We start from the raw sequence: 22,781 nt of genomic DNA, 5'->3' as shown, positions 1-22,781 counted from the left end.
GGAAACTCTGTCGTGTTTTCCCTTGTGGCATCTTGTTGCCAGAGCCTCATGTTCCTGCCTCCGTAGGTAGAGAAGCAACAGAGTCCCAGTGGAGCCCTGGGATCTGGTGGGGTCTCTGGGCATAGAATAGCAGGTGGTTTGTTTTCCTTTTTCCCCCTGTCTTAACAGGAAAAGGAGCTGATTCTCCTTCTTAACTGGTAAGGCTGAGCTTGTGCAGCACAGAGTTGATCAGAGTTAAGTCCTTGCAAAGCTCAGAAGGATGCCAGGTACTTCATGCAGTGCGTGCTTCTTCAGTGCTTGTAAGACACAAAAAACCTGGTTCAAAACCCACCGTTTTGAAAGTTCTTTGAGTAAAAGACTATGTAGTTGGTGCCTCAGTTTGGAGAGAGGATTCTGCACTTGGGATTCAGTACTGGGCAGTCTGTTTCCATAACCAGAGGAGAATGACTTCCTTTGGGCAGAAGATTTTGCTAAATTGGGAAGGATATTGCATCTTCAGGGGGGAACGTTCCCCTCGAAGAGCTGAATTCCATCTTTGTTATTGCAGAAACCCTTTGCATCTGTAAAAATGAAATGTAGGGACAAAGCTCAAGTGTGTATATAGGTAGGCAGTGATGATGCAGATACAAACCCTGTGACTTATTCATAGCTGTCAAATGTGTATCCAGCTCATGCTGACAAAACCGAAATTCTTCCGCTGAAGACCCCAGTACTAGTTTTGTTACGTATTTCGGGCACCACCTTCAGCAGAGGCAAGTCCTGGCATTCCCACTGCTGCATTTTCTTGTTACCCTAGCCATTTCCCTCTCCTGGTGAGGAGGGGCAGGGCTGTAAATCAGATTTCCTTGCTTGTTGTTTGCCCTCACAAGGGAGCAGTGTGCGCAGAGCGGGCCCACGTGCAGCTCCGGGGCACTGATGGTTAATGAATGCTCTGTGGCACGTTGAGGGCAGCCCCCCTGGCTGTGCAGCCACAAATCCTTCTAATAATGCTGGGTGTCGACAAGGTCAGGAGGTCACCACAGGCTGGTATATATCAAGCTTCACTAGAAAAATGCAACTTTAGCTGAGCTGAGCATTTCCCGGTGGCGCCAGCCTCTCCAAGCCCTCATAAAAGGACTGTCTGCAGCCATCTACTGCTGAGTAATAACAGCCACCATCAGGCCCCTAAAATTATAAGGACAAATTAAATTGGCCCTTTCCATATTGTGTGGGACTTAAACACATGTTCCTTTGCTTGTTACAGTAATAGCAGGAAGCTGTGTGCAAGGTTTTACAACTAGAAGCCCTATGCTGAAGAAATTCACAGTTAAAGCTGTTGGTAGCAGGTTTGGGCAAATTTTAGTAGAAATGCTTTTTGCTTCATGTAATTCTTTATCATACATAATAATAATAATGCTTTGTTCTCCTTTCCATAGAGTTTTCATTCTAAGGTCTCAAAGTAACTTTGAAACATTTTAAAAAAAAAAAGGGGGGGGGGGGGGGGGCAAGCCAAGGAAATATTATCTGTATGTCACAAATGGGATTGTCTGTCAAAGAGGTTAAAGTAATAGGACAGTTTGGAGAGCAGAATTAAAGTATCAGCTCTGGCCCTTACTCCACTCCCCAAACTGGAATTAAAACATTAGAGTCCTTTTTCACAGACCATCATCTTCCCCAGCTTCTGGATTAAATGGTTTTCACATGATAGACGTGTTCTGAATTCAGTTTATCATACAGTAATGATTGACTGATAAGTACATACTGCATGACAGGCATTATAATACTGAGATGTTAGTATTCTGAACATGGAAAATGACAGGATTAACTCTTTTGGAAATTTTAAAATAAAACCTTGTGGAATTACATCAGATGATAGCATTTATATCCTGATGGTGATTCATTAGCATTCTGTACCAGGGAGATAGTTACTAAATTCTCTCAGGTGGTCAGTAGTTCTGTCAGTGAGGGGTCCTGCACTTTCCTCTGAAGACCGTGATCACGGTGCCCACGCAGCCCTGCAGGCAGCATGAGGAGAGGAGCTAAAGCAGTTTCACAAATGGCTGGGGTACGTTAGGGGCCTAGTAGCACCCCAGCTGTGGGAAGGACTTTTAGGTTGTGTCCTGATACGCCTTAGATACGCAGGTTGTCTCAATAAATAAAAAGCATCGGAAGAGGCGGTCTGTGGGCCTGACGGGTACAATGCAAATTACAAATCCCTGGGCCTCAGAGGGAGAGAAGATGAGCAGCAGAGGCCTGGCCTGACCCCGTTCCTCAAAAGGGAGGATGCCTAGGGCTCTTTCAAATGGCTGCTCTTTTCAAATGTAAGGATTAATTTTCCTGGCAGAAGAATGTTTTGGATTTTTCAGCTGGTGGGAGAAGGGGACCTTTAATACCCGGTGCGATCCAGCAGCATGATTCCCTGGCAGTCTGGAGTGTAAATAAAAGACTTGAGCAAGTGGTTTGGAGTCTCTGAGGTCTTGCTTGAGCCTTGGTACTGGAAACAATCTGGGAGCTATTCAGTTAGATTCTGGATGATATGTCAGGCATAGTCTGAGGGAGATAAATGCACCGGGAACCAGGAAGAACACTCAGCGTTGTGCACCTTGCAGGCATTCCTCGTCGGGTCACAGAAAAGAACACAGATGGCTTTTTCCTCAGTTGTATGACAGCAACTGCAATCCTCTTTGCATTTCCCCTCTCTTGCTGAAACATCCTTTTCCAGCAGAAGAAATCCCTGGGGTTTAGTGCCTGATGAGTTTTCTAAGCAGTCTAAAATCTTTCTTCTTCTCTAATTTTGAACTGTTTTCTATAAAATGAGATTAAACTAAATCTGTTGGGTTTTTCTTTCCTCAGTTACTGATGAACAAGCAAATTGGGTTAAAAAGATACGAAGTGGATGGAAGAAAAGTCCTTTTTTATTTTGATGAGGTAATGAATTTGTTTCTTGTAATGATGTTGCTTTTCCATAAAAGACAAATGACCAGTAGATCAGGCATAGGTACAGTGTATTAATGTTGATGGTCTCTCACGGATGAGGATTACATACAGCTGTAACTGGCCAGTTGCTTGAGCCTCTTTTGAGATGCAAACCACATAGAATAGAGGCAGGTGATTCGCTTCAGCCCATATAGAATTTCTGGGCAGATACCACTTAGTTTTTGCCTCAAAATATTCCCACATTCAGCTAAAACTAGCGTTGCTGAAAGGAGAGTAAAAATGCAGTCGAATTCAGATCTCGCAGCACATACCTGAGGGTGGAAGGTGAGATGGCTCCTGGCTTGGTCAGCAGCAGTACCTTGTTAGCTGGATGCATTAGCGAGCTGGCTGATGACAGGACGGTGTAGGTAAGCCAGGGAATACAGCTTGAGTTTCAGGTTTGACTTTCTGACATTGCTGTATGGCAAGTATGTCCTTTAAGGGCCAGTGAAGTATCATGTATTTTTAATCCATCCTGTCTGGCTTTTTTTCATTATCTTTGTCTCTGTACCTGTTATCAGAGGTGTACTCATTCTCCCCAGGTGTCCAGCATGGCATGTTACAGCAGGGGCACCTGCTGTGTTTATTTGTTTCTCTTCACTTTTTTCTTCACTTCACAAGTGCAGTTTTTGTCACAATGACTCTTTGACATAATTTCTTACAGATTCCTAGCCAGTGCATGACCTGTGTAAAGTTTCAAGCTTTCAGAGAGCACATAGTTGGGAAAACAGCTCCTGTTCCTATCAAGGTGTATGATTACTATGAGCCAGGTACGTGTCTGTTTTCCTTTGACTTTTGCCAGCAGTGGAGCTCTAGGCATGAGGCTCAGGTGTGGTTTCTCTTTCTTGCTGGCCTACAGCTTTTGAAGCAACTCGTTTCTACAATGTGAGTGAAAACAGCCCCTTGGCTCGGGAGCTCTGTGATGGGCCAACGTGCAATGAAGTGGAAAGCTCTGCTAGCCAGTGGGTTGGTAAGTTGCACCAAAGCTGAGCAAGATTTTTGGACGATGGAGCCCACAGCCATAATTCCCAGGAGTTCCCAACTCTCTATTTAGAAAAATGCTCTATTCCACCATCTGTGTTAGCAGTAGTTTTACAAAGGTTTGTGGGATAGCCCTGTTAAACTTATGACAGCCAAACAGACCAGTGTAGTCTACTCTTCAGCCACCAAAGTGACTCTTATTTGCTTCAGAGGCAAGAGATAGTGTATAATTCTGGAAGACCTTGCACAAAGTGAGATATGTTAATAAACATAAAGGTAAAAACTCTTTAAAATGCAATTTGTTTTTCTTTCTCTAAAATATCTTACAATAGAGTTCCACAGTTAACTGTAGGAAGATTGAACAATTTCATGCATCAGAAGAACTTTCCCCAGAAAAGATATGTTCCTTTCTGTCCTCCATGTCATACAAATAGTTGCTTTATCCTATATCTGGAATCTGCAATATGGTTCTTTCAGAAAGACAGCTTTATTCCCAGAGCTTTTTATTCCACCAAGTTTCTAAATTCCTGTGAGAGGTCTTAGAGAATTCAACATGAAAACTTATATCAGAGAAATAGAAGAAAATTGCCCCTCCACCTTCCCCTTCCTCATGCTATGCGAAAATATTGCTTTGGATGTTTTTGTTTACTTTTCAGGCTTTGTTCACTCTGGACCATGCAACAACATTTTTGGCTGCTTGGAGGATGAGTATTTTGAACAGTGCATGTGTTCACGAGACTGTGGCTATGATGGGGAGCCTGTATGTGGATCAGATGGACAGATTTACCCGAACCACTGCCAGATGGAAGTAGCATCGTGCAGGAATAATACAAGGATAGAACAGATGCCCATGTCTCAATGCTCTGCCTGTAGGTTTCATTCAATTCCCTTCTCTGTTATGATCTAGTTGCAGGACACTGCAAATTCTCATCTAAGGAAATGATAATTACATGTGTGTGGTAGGGAAAAGAGGAGAATTCAAAACCTCCCGTGTATTATTGTGCTACTCATACTACAGGAGGTTAAGTTATAAGAGCAGCTGCCTTCCTGCTTAGCTCAGAATAACTGGTTTTCTGTTCTCATGAAAACATGTTTTACCAATCGGAATGAACTTCAGAGAAAATTAGTGATACTGTTTTATCTGACGTGAGTAATCCCAGATTAAAAATTACATCCGTGAAATGTAACATTCTTTGGAGATTCTGCATGGGCTTTCAAGATGTGCAGCGTAGTAGCTCAGTGAACTGTGTGTGCCACCTCTGGAAATGCAAACATTTTCTAGAGATTCATTAGCAAATTTTATGACTAATGCATTTATTTTTCTTTTTATTTACAGCCAAGAATTTGCCAGAAGAAAGGGAGACACACTCCCAGACAGCTGAGCAACCCAGTGTTCAACAAACTCCAGCAGGTAATATCATACCCTTGCATTTATCCAAGGCCTTTTTCTTTAGCAAGGTTAAAGCTTATCCTATCACTGTATAAAAGTGCTCTTAAGCACATTTAAGTAAAGATGCTGAATGTCTTCATCTTTTAGAAAAGACAGAACATTTCAGAAATCAGAAAAAAATTGAGGTGAAGGAAACTTAGGGTGATAATGATTCAACAACAGACTAGCTATTCTAGTCCTTTTGCTTTCAGGAAATCTTGATGATACCTGCTCCCTTCAGTGCACATGCAAGATTTAGGTAATTGTGCGTAGGAGCGGGCGCGTGACCCTCCTGTTTTCTCAGCCTTGGTGTGTTAGAACAACACACGCTCTGTGATCTTTGCTTCAATATTAAAGCTGGACAGATCACATTTAAAACCAGGCTGATGTAATGTGTTTCAACAAACAAGTGAACAGGACATGACAACAGACCAAACCATTGCAAGAACTAGAATCCAGGTGGATTAACTTTGTCTCCAGCAGTTCTGTGCGAAAATGGAGCTGGCAGTCTTGATTCTCTCGGAGCTGCTGTTTGGAATAAAGGGCCTTAGTGAGTAGAAATGTTAAGGTCAGTAGATGGAGCAGCCAGGAATTTGGCTGCTCATTTTATTTGGTGCTTATATTCGTACACTTTTTTTCCAAGACTCATGTCGAACTTGCTCATGGCTCACAATAAATCTCACCAAGAAGCAGTGGAGGGTCAATAGAATAGTTTGTTTCATGCTGTTTCTAGTAAATAAACTGGACTAGATTTTTCCTGGCTGCTTTCCACTCATTAATTTTTCCCCTGGTCTCTAACTCCCTAACAAATTGGTAAAACAAGTTAATTCTTCAAGAGAAGACTTGCCTTCTCGTGTCCTTCTTGTGCACCGGAGTTCAGACCAGCATGTGTCCAACATGAGACATCGTCCTGTTCTCTGCCCTTCCTTGGCTCTACAAAAGTTGATGGACTGTTTTGTTACTGAGGTGCACAAGCATGGTCGATATTCCCTTATGACTTATTTGTATAGGTCATTCCATCTTACAGCATTTAATGTCTCTCCTGTTTTCCCACCCTTTTTTTCTGCACTTACAGTGAATGAAAATACACACATAGATATATATATATATATCTCAGATTGCTGTCTGTTGGAATAACTGAGATGAATGCTTGTTGCCTTTTGATCTGTGCAAATGCTATGTCCTCAGCATGGAAACTCTTGTTTGCAGTCTGGACCCTTTAAAGCAGCATTCCCAAACTGCTCTGTAGGGCACTGCTGGTAGGCAGGGCCATATGAAGTGTTTCGCTGCTGGTCTACAAAATGGGACTACAGTTACATTATTTTCAAGTAAAAATTTGATAGTAAAAATATGGCTACCTGGGGAAAAAAATTGTGGAATTTTTTGGTAGTCCACAGCCCAAAAATTTTCAGAACACTGTTTCTGAAATGATTGCATCAAATTATCTGCCTGAGATAATTAACCCTCTGATTTCTGTTCTAAACAGACAAGACCAATGTTGGCTCAATAGGCTACTAATAAGAGCAAAAGTGGAAATGCTGCTTTTATTTTTGTGTGTGTGTCATTTCTGTACAGATGTTAGATGAACAAACCTGCACGCTGTAAGGACGTGTTTGTCAAAGCACAAGCATTTAGAGCTGGCCTTTTTCTAGGATCTGTGAGTGTCCAAGTTGAGAGTCTCCTGGAAGGCAGGTACTCTTCTGAACTGAGCTGCCTGAACAGCCATGGCAGAGTGAGCATTCAGAAATAAAACTGACTAAATCCTGCATCAGGAAAAGCGCCCAGCATGTGATTTTCATTAATCCTCTGGGCTCCTCTCAGGTCAACCACACGGTGCATGAATCAAAGTTTAACAAATGAATGAATCCCTCCTTGTACACGGGTCTCATTTGGACTCACTGGTTTGTTAGCATTGAAGCATGTGATTGGTTTAAGTCGGCTCAGGTGCTCTGGGTTTCTAGTGAAAGTTCTGATGAGCCATGTCTAAATCTGTGATTTCCTAAAAGGATGCAAAACTCCAGGAGCCAAATCAAGCTTAGGGCAGGTTGGTGAAACTGCCTCAGTGTGTTAATCTGCAGGAAATACCATTTTCTTGGAGAACCGCGTGGTGTTTATAATGTCTGAAATCCTTCTGTATTTGCCATATGACTTGTGCAGGCTCAGCTTGGTTTGATTGATGCTTTCATTGTTAGCTCTTGTCTGTGTTACCCCAGCAATGGAAACAACGAGCGCCAGCTTCCTTCCAGCAAACAGTGGGGAACTTCATAATGCGTTCGGGCTCCCTCTGGCACACACAGCCTTGCAGCGTAGTTCCATACACACCAGTGAGTTTGCTAGAATAAACAACAGCTTTTGAGTTATGCTATTCCAGATAAGCAAATGTATATAGATGGTCCTGAAAAATCGGGATGCAGTGCTGCTTGCAGCACCTAGCTGTTGTCAAAGCACTTTAAAATGCCTTTCAAAAGTCTGCAGCAGATGTTGCAGCAAGCGAGGCAGAATGGCTGAGGTTTGATCTTAAAACTGTGGCCTCTTTTTGTACAGGTGGGTAGATCCTCTTCGCATCTTCAGAGATATTCTCTTGGTTGAGAGGGAAGTGTGCAGGTTGACAGGACTCAGCTGAAATGGAAGCCGAGGAGGGGCACTCGTGTCTGAACCCCCTTCCTTAGCTGCTTTTTCTCACAGGCGAATTACTGAGGCTCAGAGGGATGGAACAGGTTTTTGATGAGGAGCATTGAAGCTCTGCTAGTGTGCTTTCGGAGCCTGCTCCAGCTGTAATTGGACTGAAAGCTCCTGGAGCAGGATTTTGGTTGCTAACCGGAGTATTGGCATCTTGAGTGCCTCTCTGTGGCTTTCCTAACGTCATTGTCACACTAGGCTACAGAAACAGGGGTGGATTTCAGAGCCTCAGGGATCCTCAGTAGCTCTGATACCATCTCTGATGAAGTGGTGCTTTGATTGGTTCCATAGATCATTAACGCTCTTCTGAAGTTGCCTCAATCTCCTCTGCTGGAAGTGCCAAGTGTATAGTCACTGATGTTGGAAGACGGTGTGCCGTTATCGCGATAACGGTGTGGTTCTAAGTGTATTTGCTGGAAAAGTGATACCAGAGCGTGGGGCAGCAGTGCTCAGTGGTATCAGTGCTGCTGTGGTGGTGTACCCCGTGCTGCTCTGAGCAGGCAGCCCACCCAGCTTCGTGCCGTCTGACCCCCCCCCCACCTTCTCCCCGCGGCTGGCGCCGTGTTATTTGGACAGTTCTGCTCTAGCAGTTAGAAGGGCCAGTCAGCTGGAAGAAAATTCGAGGTGGAGTTATGATACCTTTATTTGGTGGGGGTGTTATTTTTTTTTAAAAAAAAATAAATGCCATCACCCATCGCTAGCTCCTGACAGGAACACCAGAGCGAACTCTGCTTCCAGGTGGAGTCATCTCGCAACACTCCCTGGCAGGCGCATTATTCACAGGACTGCTGTTCTTTTTAGGATTGATTGAACTGGCAATGGGCCGTTTTTCCTTTCACCCCATCAGTGTTCAGCAAACGTTGGCTTAGGCACAAACATTTGGAGATGGGGGAGTGGTTTGTATGCAACAGGAAATGTCGGCCTTTCGTCTTTGCTTTGACTCCAGGGCTGCATTCCTGGGAAGAGTGAGGTCTGTGATGTTAATTCTGTCCCTGGTGGACAGCAATCATCCATTCATAGAACAAGCTCATGATCTGGCAGGTTCTTCCATGGAGAAGGCCAAGAAGAAGTGAACACAGAGACTAACTCTGCTTTCAGGCAAGCGTTCCCTTGCCTAGGGCTGAGCCTGTTGCTGGGAGGATGTGGGAGGCAACAGGGAAGAGCCTTCAGATATTTTATTTCTAGAGAACAAACATTTTCAAAAGCCTTGATGACTGTTCTCCTTAGATAAAGCCAACTTGGCAGGGTGGGGGCAGAGAAGGGGGACTTTTCCTCCCTGCAACAACTATGTTTCAGTGATTGCTTTGGTTTGAATTAGAGCAATGTGTAGAGAAAGCAGATGGGAAAGATGGACAGCTCAGCTGGCTCGAGGAACAGTTTAGAAAACAGGGATCTATTGATATTCCTTGGAGTTTTATCTTGCGGTCTTACCCTCTGGACAGTGAGCAATTGCCCACCACAGAGCGGCACAGTGTCTTAGTAGAGACTGGAGTGAGTGCAAGGAGGATAAATACGTGTTTCTGCCTGTGATGTGTCTCCTCCTGTCTTCAACCAGGGAACTTTCTCAGTGGCATGTGGCTGTGCCGAAGCAGATGTCTCTCAGCTACTGCTAGTTCAGGCTGAGGGCGAAGCGCACGGTTTTGATGTAGGCACTTGGCCTGCTGTGCCAAAAATCTTCGTTCTTGTTGGGCTGAAGAGAAATCTCGCTGCTTACAGTGATCTTTTTCACGACATGCATCAAGTAACCTGCTCCATCACAGTCTGCCCTCTAGCTTTGTAACTCGCTTTTATAAAACAGTGCTTGAGAGAGCGCGCACACCGCACGTCCTCGTATGGGCTGGTCTCTCCCTCACTGAGGTACTTGGCTTGGACCCAGCTAAAGGAGAGAGATGGATCTTCAGGGTGCAGGGTAACTCATCTTTGGTGCTCCCAAAGATACCTCTTACTTTACCTTACTGTATACAGGTCTTGGGGTGAACTGGTTCCTAACTTGAGCACCTCAGTTAATTAGACACTTTAAAATGAGACACTGAGATTTTTTTCAAATTGCATGGCCCTTTATTCTTTTCCTTTTTGTTTTTCCTCTATGATTCCTTTAATTTTTTTTTCTAGTGCTCATGTCTCCGACTGGGAAATTGAAAATTCTGTTTTACAGCAGCTTTTCTCCATGCACGTGACCCTAAGGTCCATTGATGTGTGCAGGCACCTTTACTCACTTAAGGCACTCGTTTGGCTTCTGATTTGCCTCCCTGATTAAAATTCCTTTCCTCTTACATCATTCCCCTTCTCTATGATGCGATGTGTGATGCCGCAATGCAGTTTCTTTGGCTAAAGCACAGCCTGAGACTCTCTGGTTTCCTTTCCAGCAGAGGAAGGCCCTCCTCTACAGACGGATCTGTCGTACTATTCCTACGAATATGACCCAGACCCCTATGCATCAGAAGCCGACGTGTTTGAGATTGTGGCAGACCTGACAACAGCAAGCACGTTAAAAGAAGGGGACAAGATTCAGGAAGTAGTGACCACAGTAGAATGGTGAGTCAGAGTGGGGGATCATAAATCTGGTTGGAGAGCAAACATGTAACGTACTACTTGTGCGTTGGGTCAAATGTACCCAGTTCCTCAAAAGCGGCGTTCTTACAACTGACTTGCTAACCTCTTCGGCGAGGAATCACCAGAACAAGATCTTGCTAGGGCAGCGGGTAAAAGCCTTCATGACCTGAATCCCTAGCAGAATAAAAAAGGGATCTTTTAAGCTTTTCTCTGCCCAGCCCCAGTGATGTTTCACAAAGATATGTAATGGGAAAGTGACTTTTCTTCATTATGTTCTCTTTTCAACAGAAATCCGTAATTTAAGTAAAGAGAAGAGGCCCAGAATCAACTCCTCTATGAGTTTGTTCCTACAGACGACCTGCTGCAGAACAGAAACCGAACGATGACTACTTCCTGATGCACTCAGAACTGTAGGCTTTGCTGCCCCATGGGGGGGATCTGGAGCGCTAAGGGGGACACTCGGCGTTATTTTTTCTGTCAATTTTCCTGCCTTTTGTGCGTCTTCTTTGGAGTACTCCCAAGGATGGGAGACCAATGTGCTGTGCCCTCTAGCTGAGAAAAATAGGGACTGGAATTCAAACCTATAGACCATTTCAAAGTGTTTTCTCTACTATCAGAGTACTGCAAATGCCATTTCCTAGCTACATTTAGAAGCTAAGTCCAGGCCTTGTGCTTAGCTGAACTGCTGTTTGAGGAAAGATGGCTGAGAAGTTTTCTCTCAAATTATAATAATAAAAATCAGTGTGTTTTGCTAATTATGACATAGCAAGAGGCTAATAATCTTCCCAGCCCACAAGTCTGCTGCACCTACAACACTGTCCCACAAGATAAAAACTTCCCTAGTGGCTCTGTGTTCAGGGAAATTGTTGGGAGGTACATTTTACCAGAGAAAACTGAAATCCACTGTCAGGGCTGGAAGGCTTGACTGTCCACCGTGTGGCTGCAGGCTTCAGGTTGGGAGCTTGCCAGCCACAGCAGTGGCAAGGATTAGGTGGGTGAGTCCTCTTCGTGTTGCACTACGTGCTGATAAGGGCTGCTTGCAGCCTTCTCAGCCCCTTTCCTCCTTGTAACCCTGGCATGAAAATAAAGCTGACCCAAGGCTCAGTCCTCTTAAATGCTCGCCTGACTTCACCAATCACTTTTATTCTGCTCCCACTAGGATCCCCGTGCAATGGTTGTTCTGGATACGGTAATCTCTGCATAGGCCCTGGGTCTGCTGGCCAGTACAACTCACTGGTGTCACAGAGGCTGGACTCTCTTAGACTGACCTGCCCCAAGCGATGTGGTAAAACTAAAAACAAAAGCTTTGTGTTTCCAAAAGCGCAGGAGCCAAGATTTTTTGGTTTCCCTTCCTGCCTGGAGCAGCATTGTTCTCGTTGGAGGAGTTACATGCAATTGCCTGTTGCAAAATAGTGTTAATATTTTATCTTCCCACTTCTATTGTTACCAGGACCCAGAGTGGGGTGGAAACTCCTTTTGAGGGTGTTTATTGGTGAATGGAAACAGGAAAAAGCCCAGCTCCATTCATTTTTAGGGCTTGTTTACACAGGAACCATGACAAGAATATATCCCAGTATAGACATTCCATTCCAGAATAAAGGCAATTTTATTCCAGAAAAATGTCCGCATGGGGACAAAACAGGAGGTATCCCAGAAGCTGGGCACATGTAGTTTCCAGTCCTTTTTGTCTGGGGCCAGATATTTGCAGAATGTAGTTGACATGATGAAGGTCTGGGTCTTGAAGTTCCCAGAAATTTCAGAACTGCTTTGTTGGCAGGTTTACAAGCCTTCCTTCATGGCTGCTCTGAGCTCTCCTCACAGGATCTTGACGTGGCGGCTGCCCGTGTGCACCCACTGCTGCTCAGCAGAGGCTTTTTTGCCACGTCTCTTCAGTGTGCACGAACAGACCCTGTCCTCATGGTGTCCGCCCAGCACAGCGGAACCACTGGTGGCTGCATTCCTGTCTGGCAGGTAAATAAATGCCTTTAAACTAAATTCCATCTCCTGTAAGCAACTGGCCTGGCAGACACTGGCTATTGTGTACACACACAGGACTGAGTCAATATTTATCCCCTGGGTAAATAACAGACCTAGTGTGAGCTGCAACAAGAGTTGGGTTTTTTTTTTTTTTTCCTTTTCTAAATATCAAAGCTGCACAATACAAACCCTGCTGTTTGCTGGTTCCAGCCTCAGCTGTTTAATGCTTTGAGTCTGGGAGAATGAGACATTTAGTCATCCTGTGTGACTAGCTTCCCACAGAAGATGGGACCTATGTTCTGGATTCTTCAGCCTGCTACCCTCTGTCCCTTTCTGCCTTTAGTTTCCTTGTCTCATTGTATGGTTCTGGATCGATATTTGAAGTCATTTTATATTGCTTGGTCCTCTCATAGATCCTTGGGCAGTCAGATAGCATCACCACTGGGGACAAGGAGATGAAGGTAGGGAGTTTCAGCCAAGTGTTGAACCGGACTTTCTTCACTTTCCTCGGGCTCTGGTACGTGTCATGTACTATTTCAAGATGCAGACATCTCCCTGTTGCTGCCAGCTCAGTAATTCCTCCTGGTGATGCCAGCCCATCAATCATGGCCTTGTTCTGTGGGGTTTGTGTGCCAGGGCACTCGCCTGTTTGAGGCAGAGGAGTCTTGCTTCTGTTTTACAACTAGAAGAAAAGTCAGAGAGACCTGGACCCTCAGAAGGCAAAGGCAGAGCAGCCTTAGTGTCCTTAGAGACAGTTAGAGCAGGACAGTGCGTGTGAGGTAATCTGCCAGGGTTTCTGGAGCCTGATTTCACCTTGAGTGCTCCTTCACAGCACTGGCACTTTCAGGGAAATCACTAGTCTGTCGGCTCTTGGCAGCCTCCACCTCCCCCCAGTCTTGCCACACCAAATCAGCTCCTTTCTGTAGGTAAAAAAGTAATTTTATTTAAGGAATTGAATAAAGGAACCTGCAATTATACTGTGGTTGCCTTTTCTCCCCTGTCCCAGGAGTAAAGGAGCAGGTCTCTGCCCTCTTCTCCGTGCCAGCTGATGGTCCCTCTCTCTGTCGCTTTTCCCTGGCCCGGATTTTATTGTTCATGTTTCTCATAATCATCATTAATTATTACCCAGGTTTCCTAGATTATTTTTCCTCCACTCCTCAAAATCTTACTTGTAACATGGAAACTCTTTAGGACTAGGTCCACGAGAACCCCTGGCCACAGCAGAGCCTTATCAGACTCGATGTTATTCCTAGGCTTTGGTCCCGTTCTGACTCTGGAGCTTACCAGGCACACTCCCGTCCCTGAGAACACAAGGGCAGCTCAGTGCTGAAAACTCGGGCTCAAACTTTGTGAAGACCAGCCAATTGTAGTTTGGAGAGAAGGGATTGATTTTTTTTTTTTTTTAAATTTCTTTTTTTTCCACCAAGGAAGAGACCAACTCGGTGGTGGAAAGCCAGCAAGGACAACAGACCTGTTGCTGCTTTGGGCTTTGAGCTGTTTCTGGCTTAGAGATGTTTGCCTCCCTCTGTCAGAGAGATGCTTCTCCTTTCCTTTTTCCTGATGGTCCCTCATTGCAAAAGGAGAAAAGTGCCAGTGGGTTTGTAAGACACAGAGGTGCCTACTTACACCAAGTGGTGTTACTGACTAGCTGCAGCGGTGCTAGTTAGCAGTGATTTTTGCTTGCAATCCTTCAGTGAAATTAATATTTATATATTTGTAACTGTACATTATGCAGAGTAATCATTACCATGGTATTTATTTTAAAGCAATAGTTCCCTTGTTCTTTCTTGTCCAAGTGTTTTGGTCTTGCCTCGTTCCCTCCTTCTTAAGCAGCCTCAGTAGAAAACAAATACCAGAAGAACGTTCAGCTTGCTTGGAGAACACCAGCGAAACAACAGCACTTGCTTTGCCAACGTTGACTGTTGACATTTATGCACAATCACCTGGTTCTCATTATGGTGGATAGATCGTCTATGTAGAGAACCTCAGCTTGGTTGGGATATTGGGACTGGGGTTTTTTAGTACTTGCTATTTCTGACGGAGTGGCAATAGCCCTGGCTGTACCCCAGGTCTCCTGTGTTCGGGAGCTGGCGCATCCTCTGCGGGTGCAGCACTGCACCCAGGGGAGACAGGCTCCAGTTTTTCACCTGCATTTCACCCCCGCCCCTACATGTACACACAAACAGTTCTATGACCATTTTTGTTTTGTTCACACAAATCTTAGCAAGTCTGAGTCCAGAAAAGGGTTTGTTTTAGATTCTGATAAATATTTTATTAAAAACTGATTTTAAGACAATCTTGTCTGCCTCTTCTTATTCACAACCTAGGCTGTAATGTTGTCTGATCATAGGTTATGGTAAGGACAGAAGTCACGTCTGTACCAGTAAAACTAAAGAGTTCAGGAACTCTGAGGAGTTCATTGCTCGTTTTCTTCCTTGCTGCTGCCCAGGTTGTGGCTGAGAGATGAGCTGGCTGCATTTTGTCAAATTTGCAACAGGTTCCAATAAGCAACAAGCTTGGTCGCCTGTTTCATAGGAGGCAGCTCTTGATTGTGTGTACGCTACACAAAAGAAGTGTGGAGTTCTAGAGTGAGGGTTTTGTCAATTCCTTCTTTAATATTTCCCTTTGAGAGACGTAATTTTTTTTCAAAATCCATTAATACACTCTTTGCCCCAAAGAAATGAGGGATGCCGAGGGTCACTTACAAAAAAAAGGGATTAGTGAATGGGATTTTGACACTCGTTACCAACAATGGGCTGACATTACTACGGTGTTGCTTACTAATCAAGCCAAGAATGTATTTGATAGAAAAGCCGGTGCTCTGTATTCTCTTGACAGAACATTTTAGTTCAGGAAAGTACCTTTCACATCGGTACCTGCTAGTACTTTTGGAATGTTTAGAAATTTGGATTTGCAAGTGCCTGTTGTCTTTTCAGTTTTAGGTGAAGGGAATAAGTGTTGAAGGACAGCAAGCAAGTCAGTAGCAGAAAGAGAGATAGAGAGCAAGCAGCTTGCAAGATGCATTAGCAAAACCAGACCTGAGTATTTTGGCAAGAGCATCCCTGGCAATACGCAACCAGCTGAGAAGTTGCGTGCGGAGTCCCAGTAACAGATCTGTACGTGGTCAGCGCTCCGCATCTTGTCTGGACCCCCTAGCTCTCAAGGAATCCTGTGGTCCAGGTTTACTCAGTTTTAGCTATGCAGACAAGAGAAAGGATTTGGCTCCTGGGAAATACTGCTCGCTGCTCTGGATGAAACTTGTGGAATCCCCACGTTGTCTTCATCTCATCCCCGCTGTATGTTGTGAGTGCCTTGGGAGCAGCGAGCTGGGATGGAGGCTTATACCAGTGAATCTTTGGAACTTTTTTGAGGGAGTGTTTCCTTGGAGGTTTTTAGGGATGTGGTGGTTTTTTTGCTGTGACTGAAGAATCTCCTTCTCACCTTATCGCGGAAGTCTTCAGAAACGTAGTAGTAGACAAAGGGATCGGCGCAGCTGTTAAAGGTGCTGATGGCCAGGCTCACCATGTAGGTGATGTACAGGCTGCCCTGCAGCTTGCAGTTATAGCTGGAGTAATGAACAAGGAGGAGAACGTTGCTGGGTGTGTAGAAGGCCACAAGCGTGAACACCACGAGAGCTGTGAGCTTCATAGAGTAGGAGTACCGCTTCCCGCTGTGCAGGAGGACTCGCAGTACTGAGCAGTAGCTGAACAGCATCGCCACCAGAGGAGCCAGGAAAGCGCAGACGATCAGGCAGATGAAGTAGTAGAAGTAATACCCGTCATCCTCGTGCCTGGGGAGGACATCGTGGCAGAGGGTGACGTCTGCTCCGTACAGGGGATACGACTGCTGCTGCAGAGTGAGGGGCAGGGTGAGGACGGCAGCGCAGAGCCAGACGGCCGTGCAGGTGCAGGCAGCGAAGGCAGGGGTGCGGAAAGAGCGCGAAAAGAAAGGATGCACCACGGCCAGGTACCGGTCAACACTGACGCACGTGAGCAGCAGCACCGAGCAGTACATGTTCCCGTAGAAGAAAGCTGTGGTGAGCCGGCACAGCCCCTCCCCAAAGGGCCAGTTGTTCCCCAGGAAATAGTAGAAAATCTTGAAGGGCAGCACCAACGTGAGCAGCAGGTCTGCCGCAGCCAAGTTCATCAGAAAGACGGTGGACGTCAGCTTCTCAGCCCTGGTGGCCAGGACCCACAGGGCCAGCCCGTTTGAAGGGAGCCCCACCAGGAAGACGAGGGTGTAGAGGCAGGGGATGAGCCGCACTGTGACCGCGCTGCCCAGCTGAGAGCGCGTGGCCTCGTGTATCAACAGGTACGTGACGTTGTTTATGGTTGCCTTCTCCCCAGGGATGGCTCGGGGACACGGGGTGATCTCTGGTGTCGTCACCTGCTCGTTGGTGCTGTTCTGGGAGTAATCTGTTGGATAAACGCAGCCTGTTACTTGCTGTTTGTGCGGTTACCCTTGTGCTTTGCAGAGCAGGCTGCAGACATACCGCTTACCCCAACGGCTACGGGTTTGCAGTTTATGCTGGAGTCCCTAGAAGTGAGGGTGTTCTGTAAAATGCTGTTGTGTGATGGGCAGAAAAAGCTGGCTAACAGGATTAGGTGTGCAGGAGGCACCATCAGCAACCTTACTGAAAATTTACACGATTCCTCTGTCTTGTGGTTTCCCACGCCTCACAAACGACTGCAGTGATGTTGCACACTGGGGAACCAGAGAGCAACTCCTCCGCCCAGCTTTCAAAAGCATCCCAAGATCTGGGGCCACTCCAGGGTGAAGACAAAGCTGTGGGAGTCTTAACTTTTAGCTAAAGATTTTGGTTTCAAGTGCTCTGTATTACTTCTCCTCTCAAGTTTCTTTCTCTTCCCTGTTTCTTCCACCCCAGTTTCTTTCTTTTCCTTGTCACCTTCTGTCACCTCCTGCTTCAACCTCAGTGTGCACGAATCTCAATTAGAGTGTGCTCCCATGTGATTGCTTTAAAAAAAGAGTTTTCAGGGATCTTGTGAAGATACCGAGTACCCGGTAATTTAAGAAGCAGCAATTTTTCACCCAAAGCTACACACTCACCATCGTAGTCTGGAGTGGCCAGGCAGAGTCCCCAAAAGGCGCAGCACAGCACCAGCCTGTGTGACAGCCGTCCGCTCCCGAGGGTCTCCATTCTGGTGCAGGATCCAGCAGGGCACCGCTGCGCTCAGGGCTGCGTGGGAAAGGCTGTGTGAGCCACCCTGCTTGCGCATTTCCTTCGGCTAGTCCTTAACTCACGGAAGCACCAGGCTTATCCCGTGAAGGATGAGGCATATGGGGGCTGTCACGACATGCACGAGTACGCATTGTCCAAGCAGAGGCTTAGCTCCAGGACGGGGAGGGGCGTGCGCATCCAGATCCACAGCATATTGGGGCCGTATTTCATCGTCAGAGCTAGACGATGGCTCGAGTGACTCATTTGGGCCTCCTTCCTGCTCCAGAATATTCCTGGAAATAATAAATGTGGTCGGATTTGATGCAGTTTGAATTTGGTTTTGAGTGGAAGCTGAACTTCTGACCTCCCGTGTCAAGCATCCTTCCACCCAAGAGACCCAAGTGGCTCTGCAGGAGATTCAAGGGCTTTCCCCACACCCTGATTCAAAACGCTTTCTGGTAGTGCAAACCGAGAAGATAACACCCCCTCACAGAGACAGAAACAAAGTGCAGGAGAGCTGCAGATCCAGACTAACCTCCCCAGCTCCTAGGGATTGCACAGGGCTGAAGGGAACTGAAGGTTTTTAGTGTCTGCCTTGCAGCCCCCAGATCAGGCTGGGCCTTTCAGAGTTCTCTTTCTTTATTTCTGCTCCTGCTCCCTGGCTAAACAGGGGACAAAGCTCCTGCACCTTCTCAATCTCACTGCAGAGGTCGATTAAAAGTCCTGGGGGTTGGAGCTGTTTGCATTTGGAAGAATCTGCCCTAGCACCACCCTGGAGTGCCCCAACGTACAGAGGGTCAGTGGCGAGGCCTCACGGCTTGACAGAGACGCTGTGCGTCCGCTGATAAACTGCCAGGGACGGGGAGAGCAGCTCCATCCAGCAGGAAAGGGGCCTGACAAGGGTGCGCAGGAAGTCTCTGCTGTTGGGTAGATAATGGTGAATTTCAGTCGCTCTTGCCCAAGAAGAGCTGTGTTTTTCCAGAGATGTGCACTCTCCACCCAGTAAACCCCCCGAGAGGGTCGAGCGCTCTGTGTCAGCTAACACCTAGGGGCAGCGGCGTGCTGCTGCCACGTACCTGCTGGCTGGCTGGAGGACTCACCTAGTGTTGTAAGAGGGACTGGCAGATGTTCCTCGGACCTTTAAGATCCTTTACTGCCTGGTCCCCGCTTCTCCTTGAGAGTGTAAGTCCCTTCTGCGCTCTGCCTTGCACAGCATTGCTGGGAAAGTCCCAGATCCTCTTCCATCGCCCGTGTAAGAGCCCCAGCACGACCACTTCCCAGTGGTCATCAAGTGGGTAGGCCAGTGGGGCAGGAGGTCACAGCTTGAGAGGCTCCTGGTTTTTAGGCTTTTGCTTTCCAGTCCCCTGCCTGGCTCTGCAAGGGAGTAAAGACAGAAGCTGGAGTCCGGGCAGTAGGAACTGTAAATTTGGTTTGGCAGCCTGAGGAGTAGTTCATTTCTTTCTCCTCAGCTTATGAATGGCCTCTTCTGTGAAGGTTGCAAATCTGAGCCTGGCTGCTGTTTGATGAGATTCTTCTATTCCAAGGAGAAAATGATCCTATTTCCTTTGCTTTTACCATATTCCCACATCCTTGTGCCGAGCGTGTCGAGAGGTGGAGTTCCACTGGCAGGGACAGGGAAGATGCAATGTTAGATGTTTTGCTTTTGTGATTCTCTCAGGATTTATGAACCATTACGGAATGACTCATGTGGCCACATATTTTCCATGCCTCAGCCAGGATCCTTTCCATGCTCTGTATGCAAAAAATTAGACATAATCAGGTTCAGATAGTGTGCGAATCACAGCCCTGCTTCCTACGGCCAGGTCTCAGGAGTGGAGCAGAGAGAGGTTACTCCTTGCTGTATCCTTCATTTTTCAGATGCTGTGTGATCTTTAGTGACTGCTTTAGATGTAGAACAGCTTGCTTGAAAATTCTAATGCCAGAGGTTTGTCACGGCTTGTTAACATCTCTTTAAGTCGTGTGATCCCTGCCCTGTGGGGTAACAATTTGGTTTTAAAGTAATTTGTTGTGCAAGAGCTCGTCTCCTGGGAGAAGGCGCTCTTCTATTCCGTGGCTCTGAACCCAAAAGATGTAATGCTGGAAAACAGGCTAGGGATTTTAAAGCTCAGAGGGAGGGTACAAACACCACCTGGCCTGTCCCAGACATCTTGGAAGGCTTGGAAAAGCAAACTTTGGTAGGCAAATAATGGGACTTGCTAGTTCTGCTCTGTTCCAGCGGCTCCAGAGAGTTCTTCAGCTGCAAGCCAGCAGGTGTGAAGGCAGAAATCCGAGTGCAGCTAATACCTGCCCCAGGCTGAGCTCGCTTTTGCGATGCAGGCACGAGAGGCAGCTGAGCACGGAGGCAGCAGCGCTGCCTTAGCGCCAGCAGCACGGAGCATTTCCACCCGTGTCAGCACAACCTCACGTTTTCCACGAACGCAGGGCTGGCCCTGCCTTTCCCAGCTGCTGGGTGTGCAAGTGTCTGAGCCCTCCAGGAGCAGCAAGGCACAGAAAGCTTCCGCTGACTCTTGAACCAGAATCGATGGTCCTTTGAACCAGGCTCCCCCCACCTCAGATTTGTCTTTGCAGGCTCTGGCATGTACCAGACGACTTCATGCCTCGGGCGCTCTCCCCGACTTTGCCATCACACCAGCCTCCCTTCCTCTCACTCCGTCAGGCCTCTGGACATCACCCTGAGACTCTTCACAGCTCCAGGGAATTTCCCTGCCTCTCCTTTTCTGCTTGTTCCACAGTTCTTCTGTCCCACGGGGATCCCCCCCAACCTTTTCCCTTGGTTATGCCACACTTTCTGTGCTCACATTCTCCTCACCCCTTGTAAGACTCAGGCTGGTGTAACACTTTTGGGGAGACGGGGATTTTTCAGAATTACTCTTCTGCTTGCTTGCAGCTTTCACTTCAGAGTGTAGGAAGTCCACATGAAGCTATTTTTCAGGAACATTTGAAGTTTACGAGCATCACGACTCACGAGATGTTCTGGAATAGCTTCTTTCGGTCCTTTCTCAGCAAGATAATGGGGTAGGGGCTACCTTGCCTGATAGACAGTGGGTCTCAGATGCTTCTTTTTGGAATCATCCTTTAGCACAGGCATGGTTTAGAATTGCTGCACTTTTGATTTAGTCTTTTAAGTTTAATTTTGATGAGTGGAAGGTAGAGCGTACTCTACTTTCATTAAGGTTGAGTTACTGAGTTCTAATCCAGAGGAGTGGCTAAAGCATGAGGAAAAACTCATGTTTACACACACACTCCTCGTTACCTCTCACTGGTTTGTAGCCTCATCTTTCTCTCTGTGCGTCACTGTGATCTGGAAACAAGTAAACCAAAAAAGTCCTGAAATATTAAACGCTGAATTCGGGTAATCCCCTTAGCAATTCTTAATTTAATTTAGAAAACCATTAATTCAATTTAGAAAACCATTAATTCTTAATCCACCCTGCAAACCTGAAAGGTATTTTTAAGCTCTCTTTCTTTGTCGTTGCCAAATCTGTCCACTTGCTGAGACCCTCAGCTGCTCTTGGGTGATGTCAGATCTGGCCGTCCCTCCCCTTGAGCACAGGGAATGTCCTCTGTGAGAAGTCCAAGATCTCTGCAAGAAGACTTGTGTAAAGTGGACTGTGTCCTCTGGGACGCCACTACCATCATTTTAATCAAATTATTCCATGCAATTTATGCATCAGAGGATTGTTATGAGGAGAACAACAGCTTGTTTCCCTGTGAGCTGCACAGAAAGCAGAGTTGCCTTTTGTTATGGCAACGGAAGTGTTGAGAATGATGTAAAGGAGACTCCTATCAGATCTGGGTCACATCACTGCAGCTTAATTTGCAAAACCTACACATTCATTTGCTGTGCAGAGCTCACAGGGAACACGGTTAAACATGTTATTACCCAGGAATTCGGGGAGGTGGAGGGAAAGGCGGGTGGAGGGTTATGTTCATGGTTGCAGTTGTATTGTCTTAACCTGTAGCAGATGTGCTCACAGCTTTCGGAACTGGATCAGTCACTTTTCTTGACCGTCTGTTATATTTAGCGTGCGAGGACTTGGGGGCCAGGCCTGGACCGTGCTTTTGCACCACACCTCTCGCGGCAAAGGTGCTGCTAGAAATAAAAACCAACCAACCTGCAAAAAGATAACGCTTTGCTGGCACCACACAACGTTTCCTTTCGAAACCCGTCTCTGCACGGAGCAACTCTGCCACCCCACGGGCTCCTGCACTCTCAGCCAGGCTCTCGTGGGCCCTTGCCCCAAGGGAGGCCTTTGAGCACACACGAAGCAGAGCCACAGGCACCACCTTCCCGCACGGGATCTTCCACCGCACCTACGGGCAGGAAACTCATTTCCCTTTCCCGGCAGCCGGTGCCCCAGCTCACCTGCGCTTCCTGGGCCCTAACCTCTCGGTGGGGTAAGGCTGAAGATTCGCTGCCTGCCGGCCCCCTGGCAGGGAGCTGGCACGCATCTAAGTCATCACATCCCGCAGCCTGCCCTGCAGCTGCTTCAAGGGAAGTTCATCCACCTTTTCAACTGCGTTTTTCTACCATTTAACATTTTTTCAGGTGCAAGACAATCAACTCCAGGGACTGTCAGAAAGTTTAAGTTAATTAAAACAGTGAGAGCTGCAGACTTTTAAAATCAATATTTTATTTTACTTGAATGTGCAAATAAATATAAAAAAAAACTACATTCAAAGAGCTGGCAAAGCAATTACAAGCCCAAAAGCAAAGATCCTTCAAAAAAAACGGAAGAACAAACTCTTGAATCAAGGTCGTGCTAGCAGATACACAGCGGTTGAGCTTAAACTCTTGGACATTAGCAAGCCACTCTCAAACCTGCACTGCCTGCTTACTCCATTCACATCACTTGCTACTATCATTTTTGAGACAATAGCACTGTAAAGGGCAAAAGTCTTAATCTGTTCAGATTATAAATTAAGGTTTACAAAATAAGGATGCTTAAAAATACCTGAAGTACACTTAAAAATGGGGAGATGGAACAGGACGGTGCACAGGTGTGT

The 22,781-nt window shown here is 46.4% G+C and overlaps 2 protein-coding genes across 2 annotated transcripts in view; one reads left to right on the top strand and one right to left on the bottom strand.

The window, feature by feature from the left end:
• Positions 1–10,583, top strand: part of CPAMD8 (C3 and PZP like alpha-2-macroglobulin domain containing 8) — a 51,444-nt gene extending 40,861 nt beyond the window's left edge. Inside the window, 6 exon segments of the mRNA XM_086477758.1 lie at positions 2,833–2,907; positions 3,620–3,725; positions 3,815–3,925; positions 4,593–4,805; positions 5,273–5,347; positions 10,384–10,583. Of these exon segments, the coding sequence (XP_086333884.1) occupies positions 2,833–2,907; positions 3,620–3,725; positions 3,815–3,925; positions 4,593–4,805; positions 5,273–5,347; positions 10,384–10,583 (780 nt within the window).
• Positions 10,584–14,820: 4,237 nt separating this feature from the next.
• Positions 14,821–17,774, bottom strand: F2RL3 (F2R like thrombin or trypsin receptor 3). Its single transcript, XM_009946341.2, has 2 exons — positions 17,642–17,774; positions 14,821–16,989 (listed from the first exon to the last, which is right to left on the bottom strand). Exons 1-2 carry the CDS (start codon positions 17,730–17,732, stop codon positions 15,914–15,916), a joined length of 1,167 nt encoding a protein of 388 aa, XP_009944643.2. The 5' UTR covers positions 17,733–17,774; the 3' UTR covers positions 14,821–15,913.
• Between the last annotated feature and the right edge of the window lie 5,007 nt (positions 17,775–22,781).

The sequence above is a fragment of the Leptosomus discolor genome, chromosome 24 (genome assembly GCF_034619465.1).
Source record: "Leptosomus discolor isolate bLepDis1 chromosome 24, bLepDis1.hap2, whole genome shotgun sequence".
Lineage (NCBI taxonomy): Eukaryota > Metazoa > Chordata > Aves > Leptosomiformes > Leptosomidae > Leptosomus > Leptosomus discolor.
Note: the sequence above shows the minus strand (reverse complement) of the source record. Positions and strands in the feature narration are given on the sequence as shown.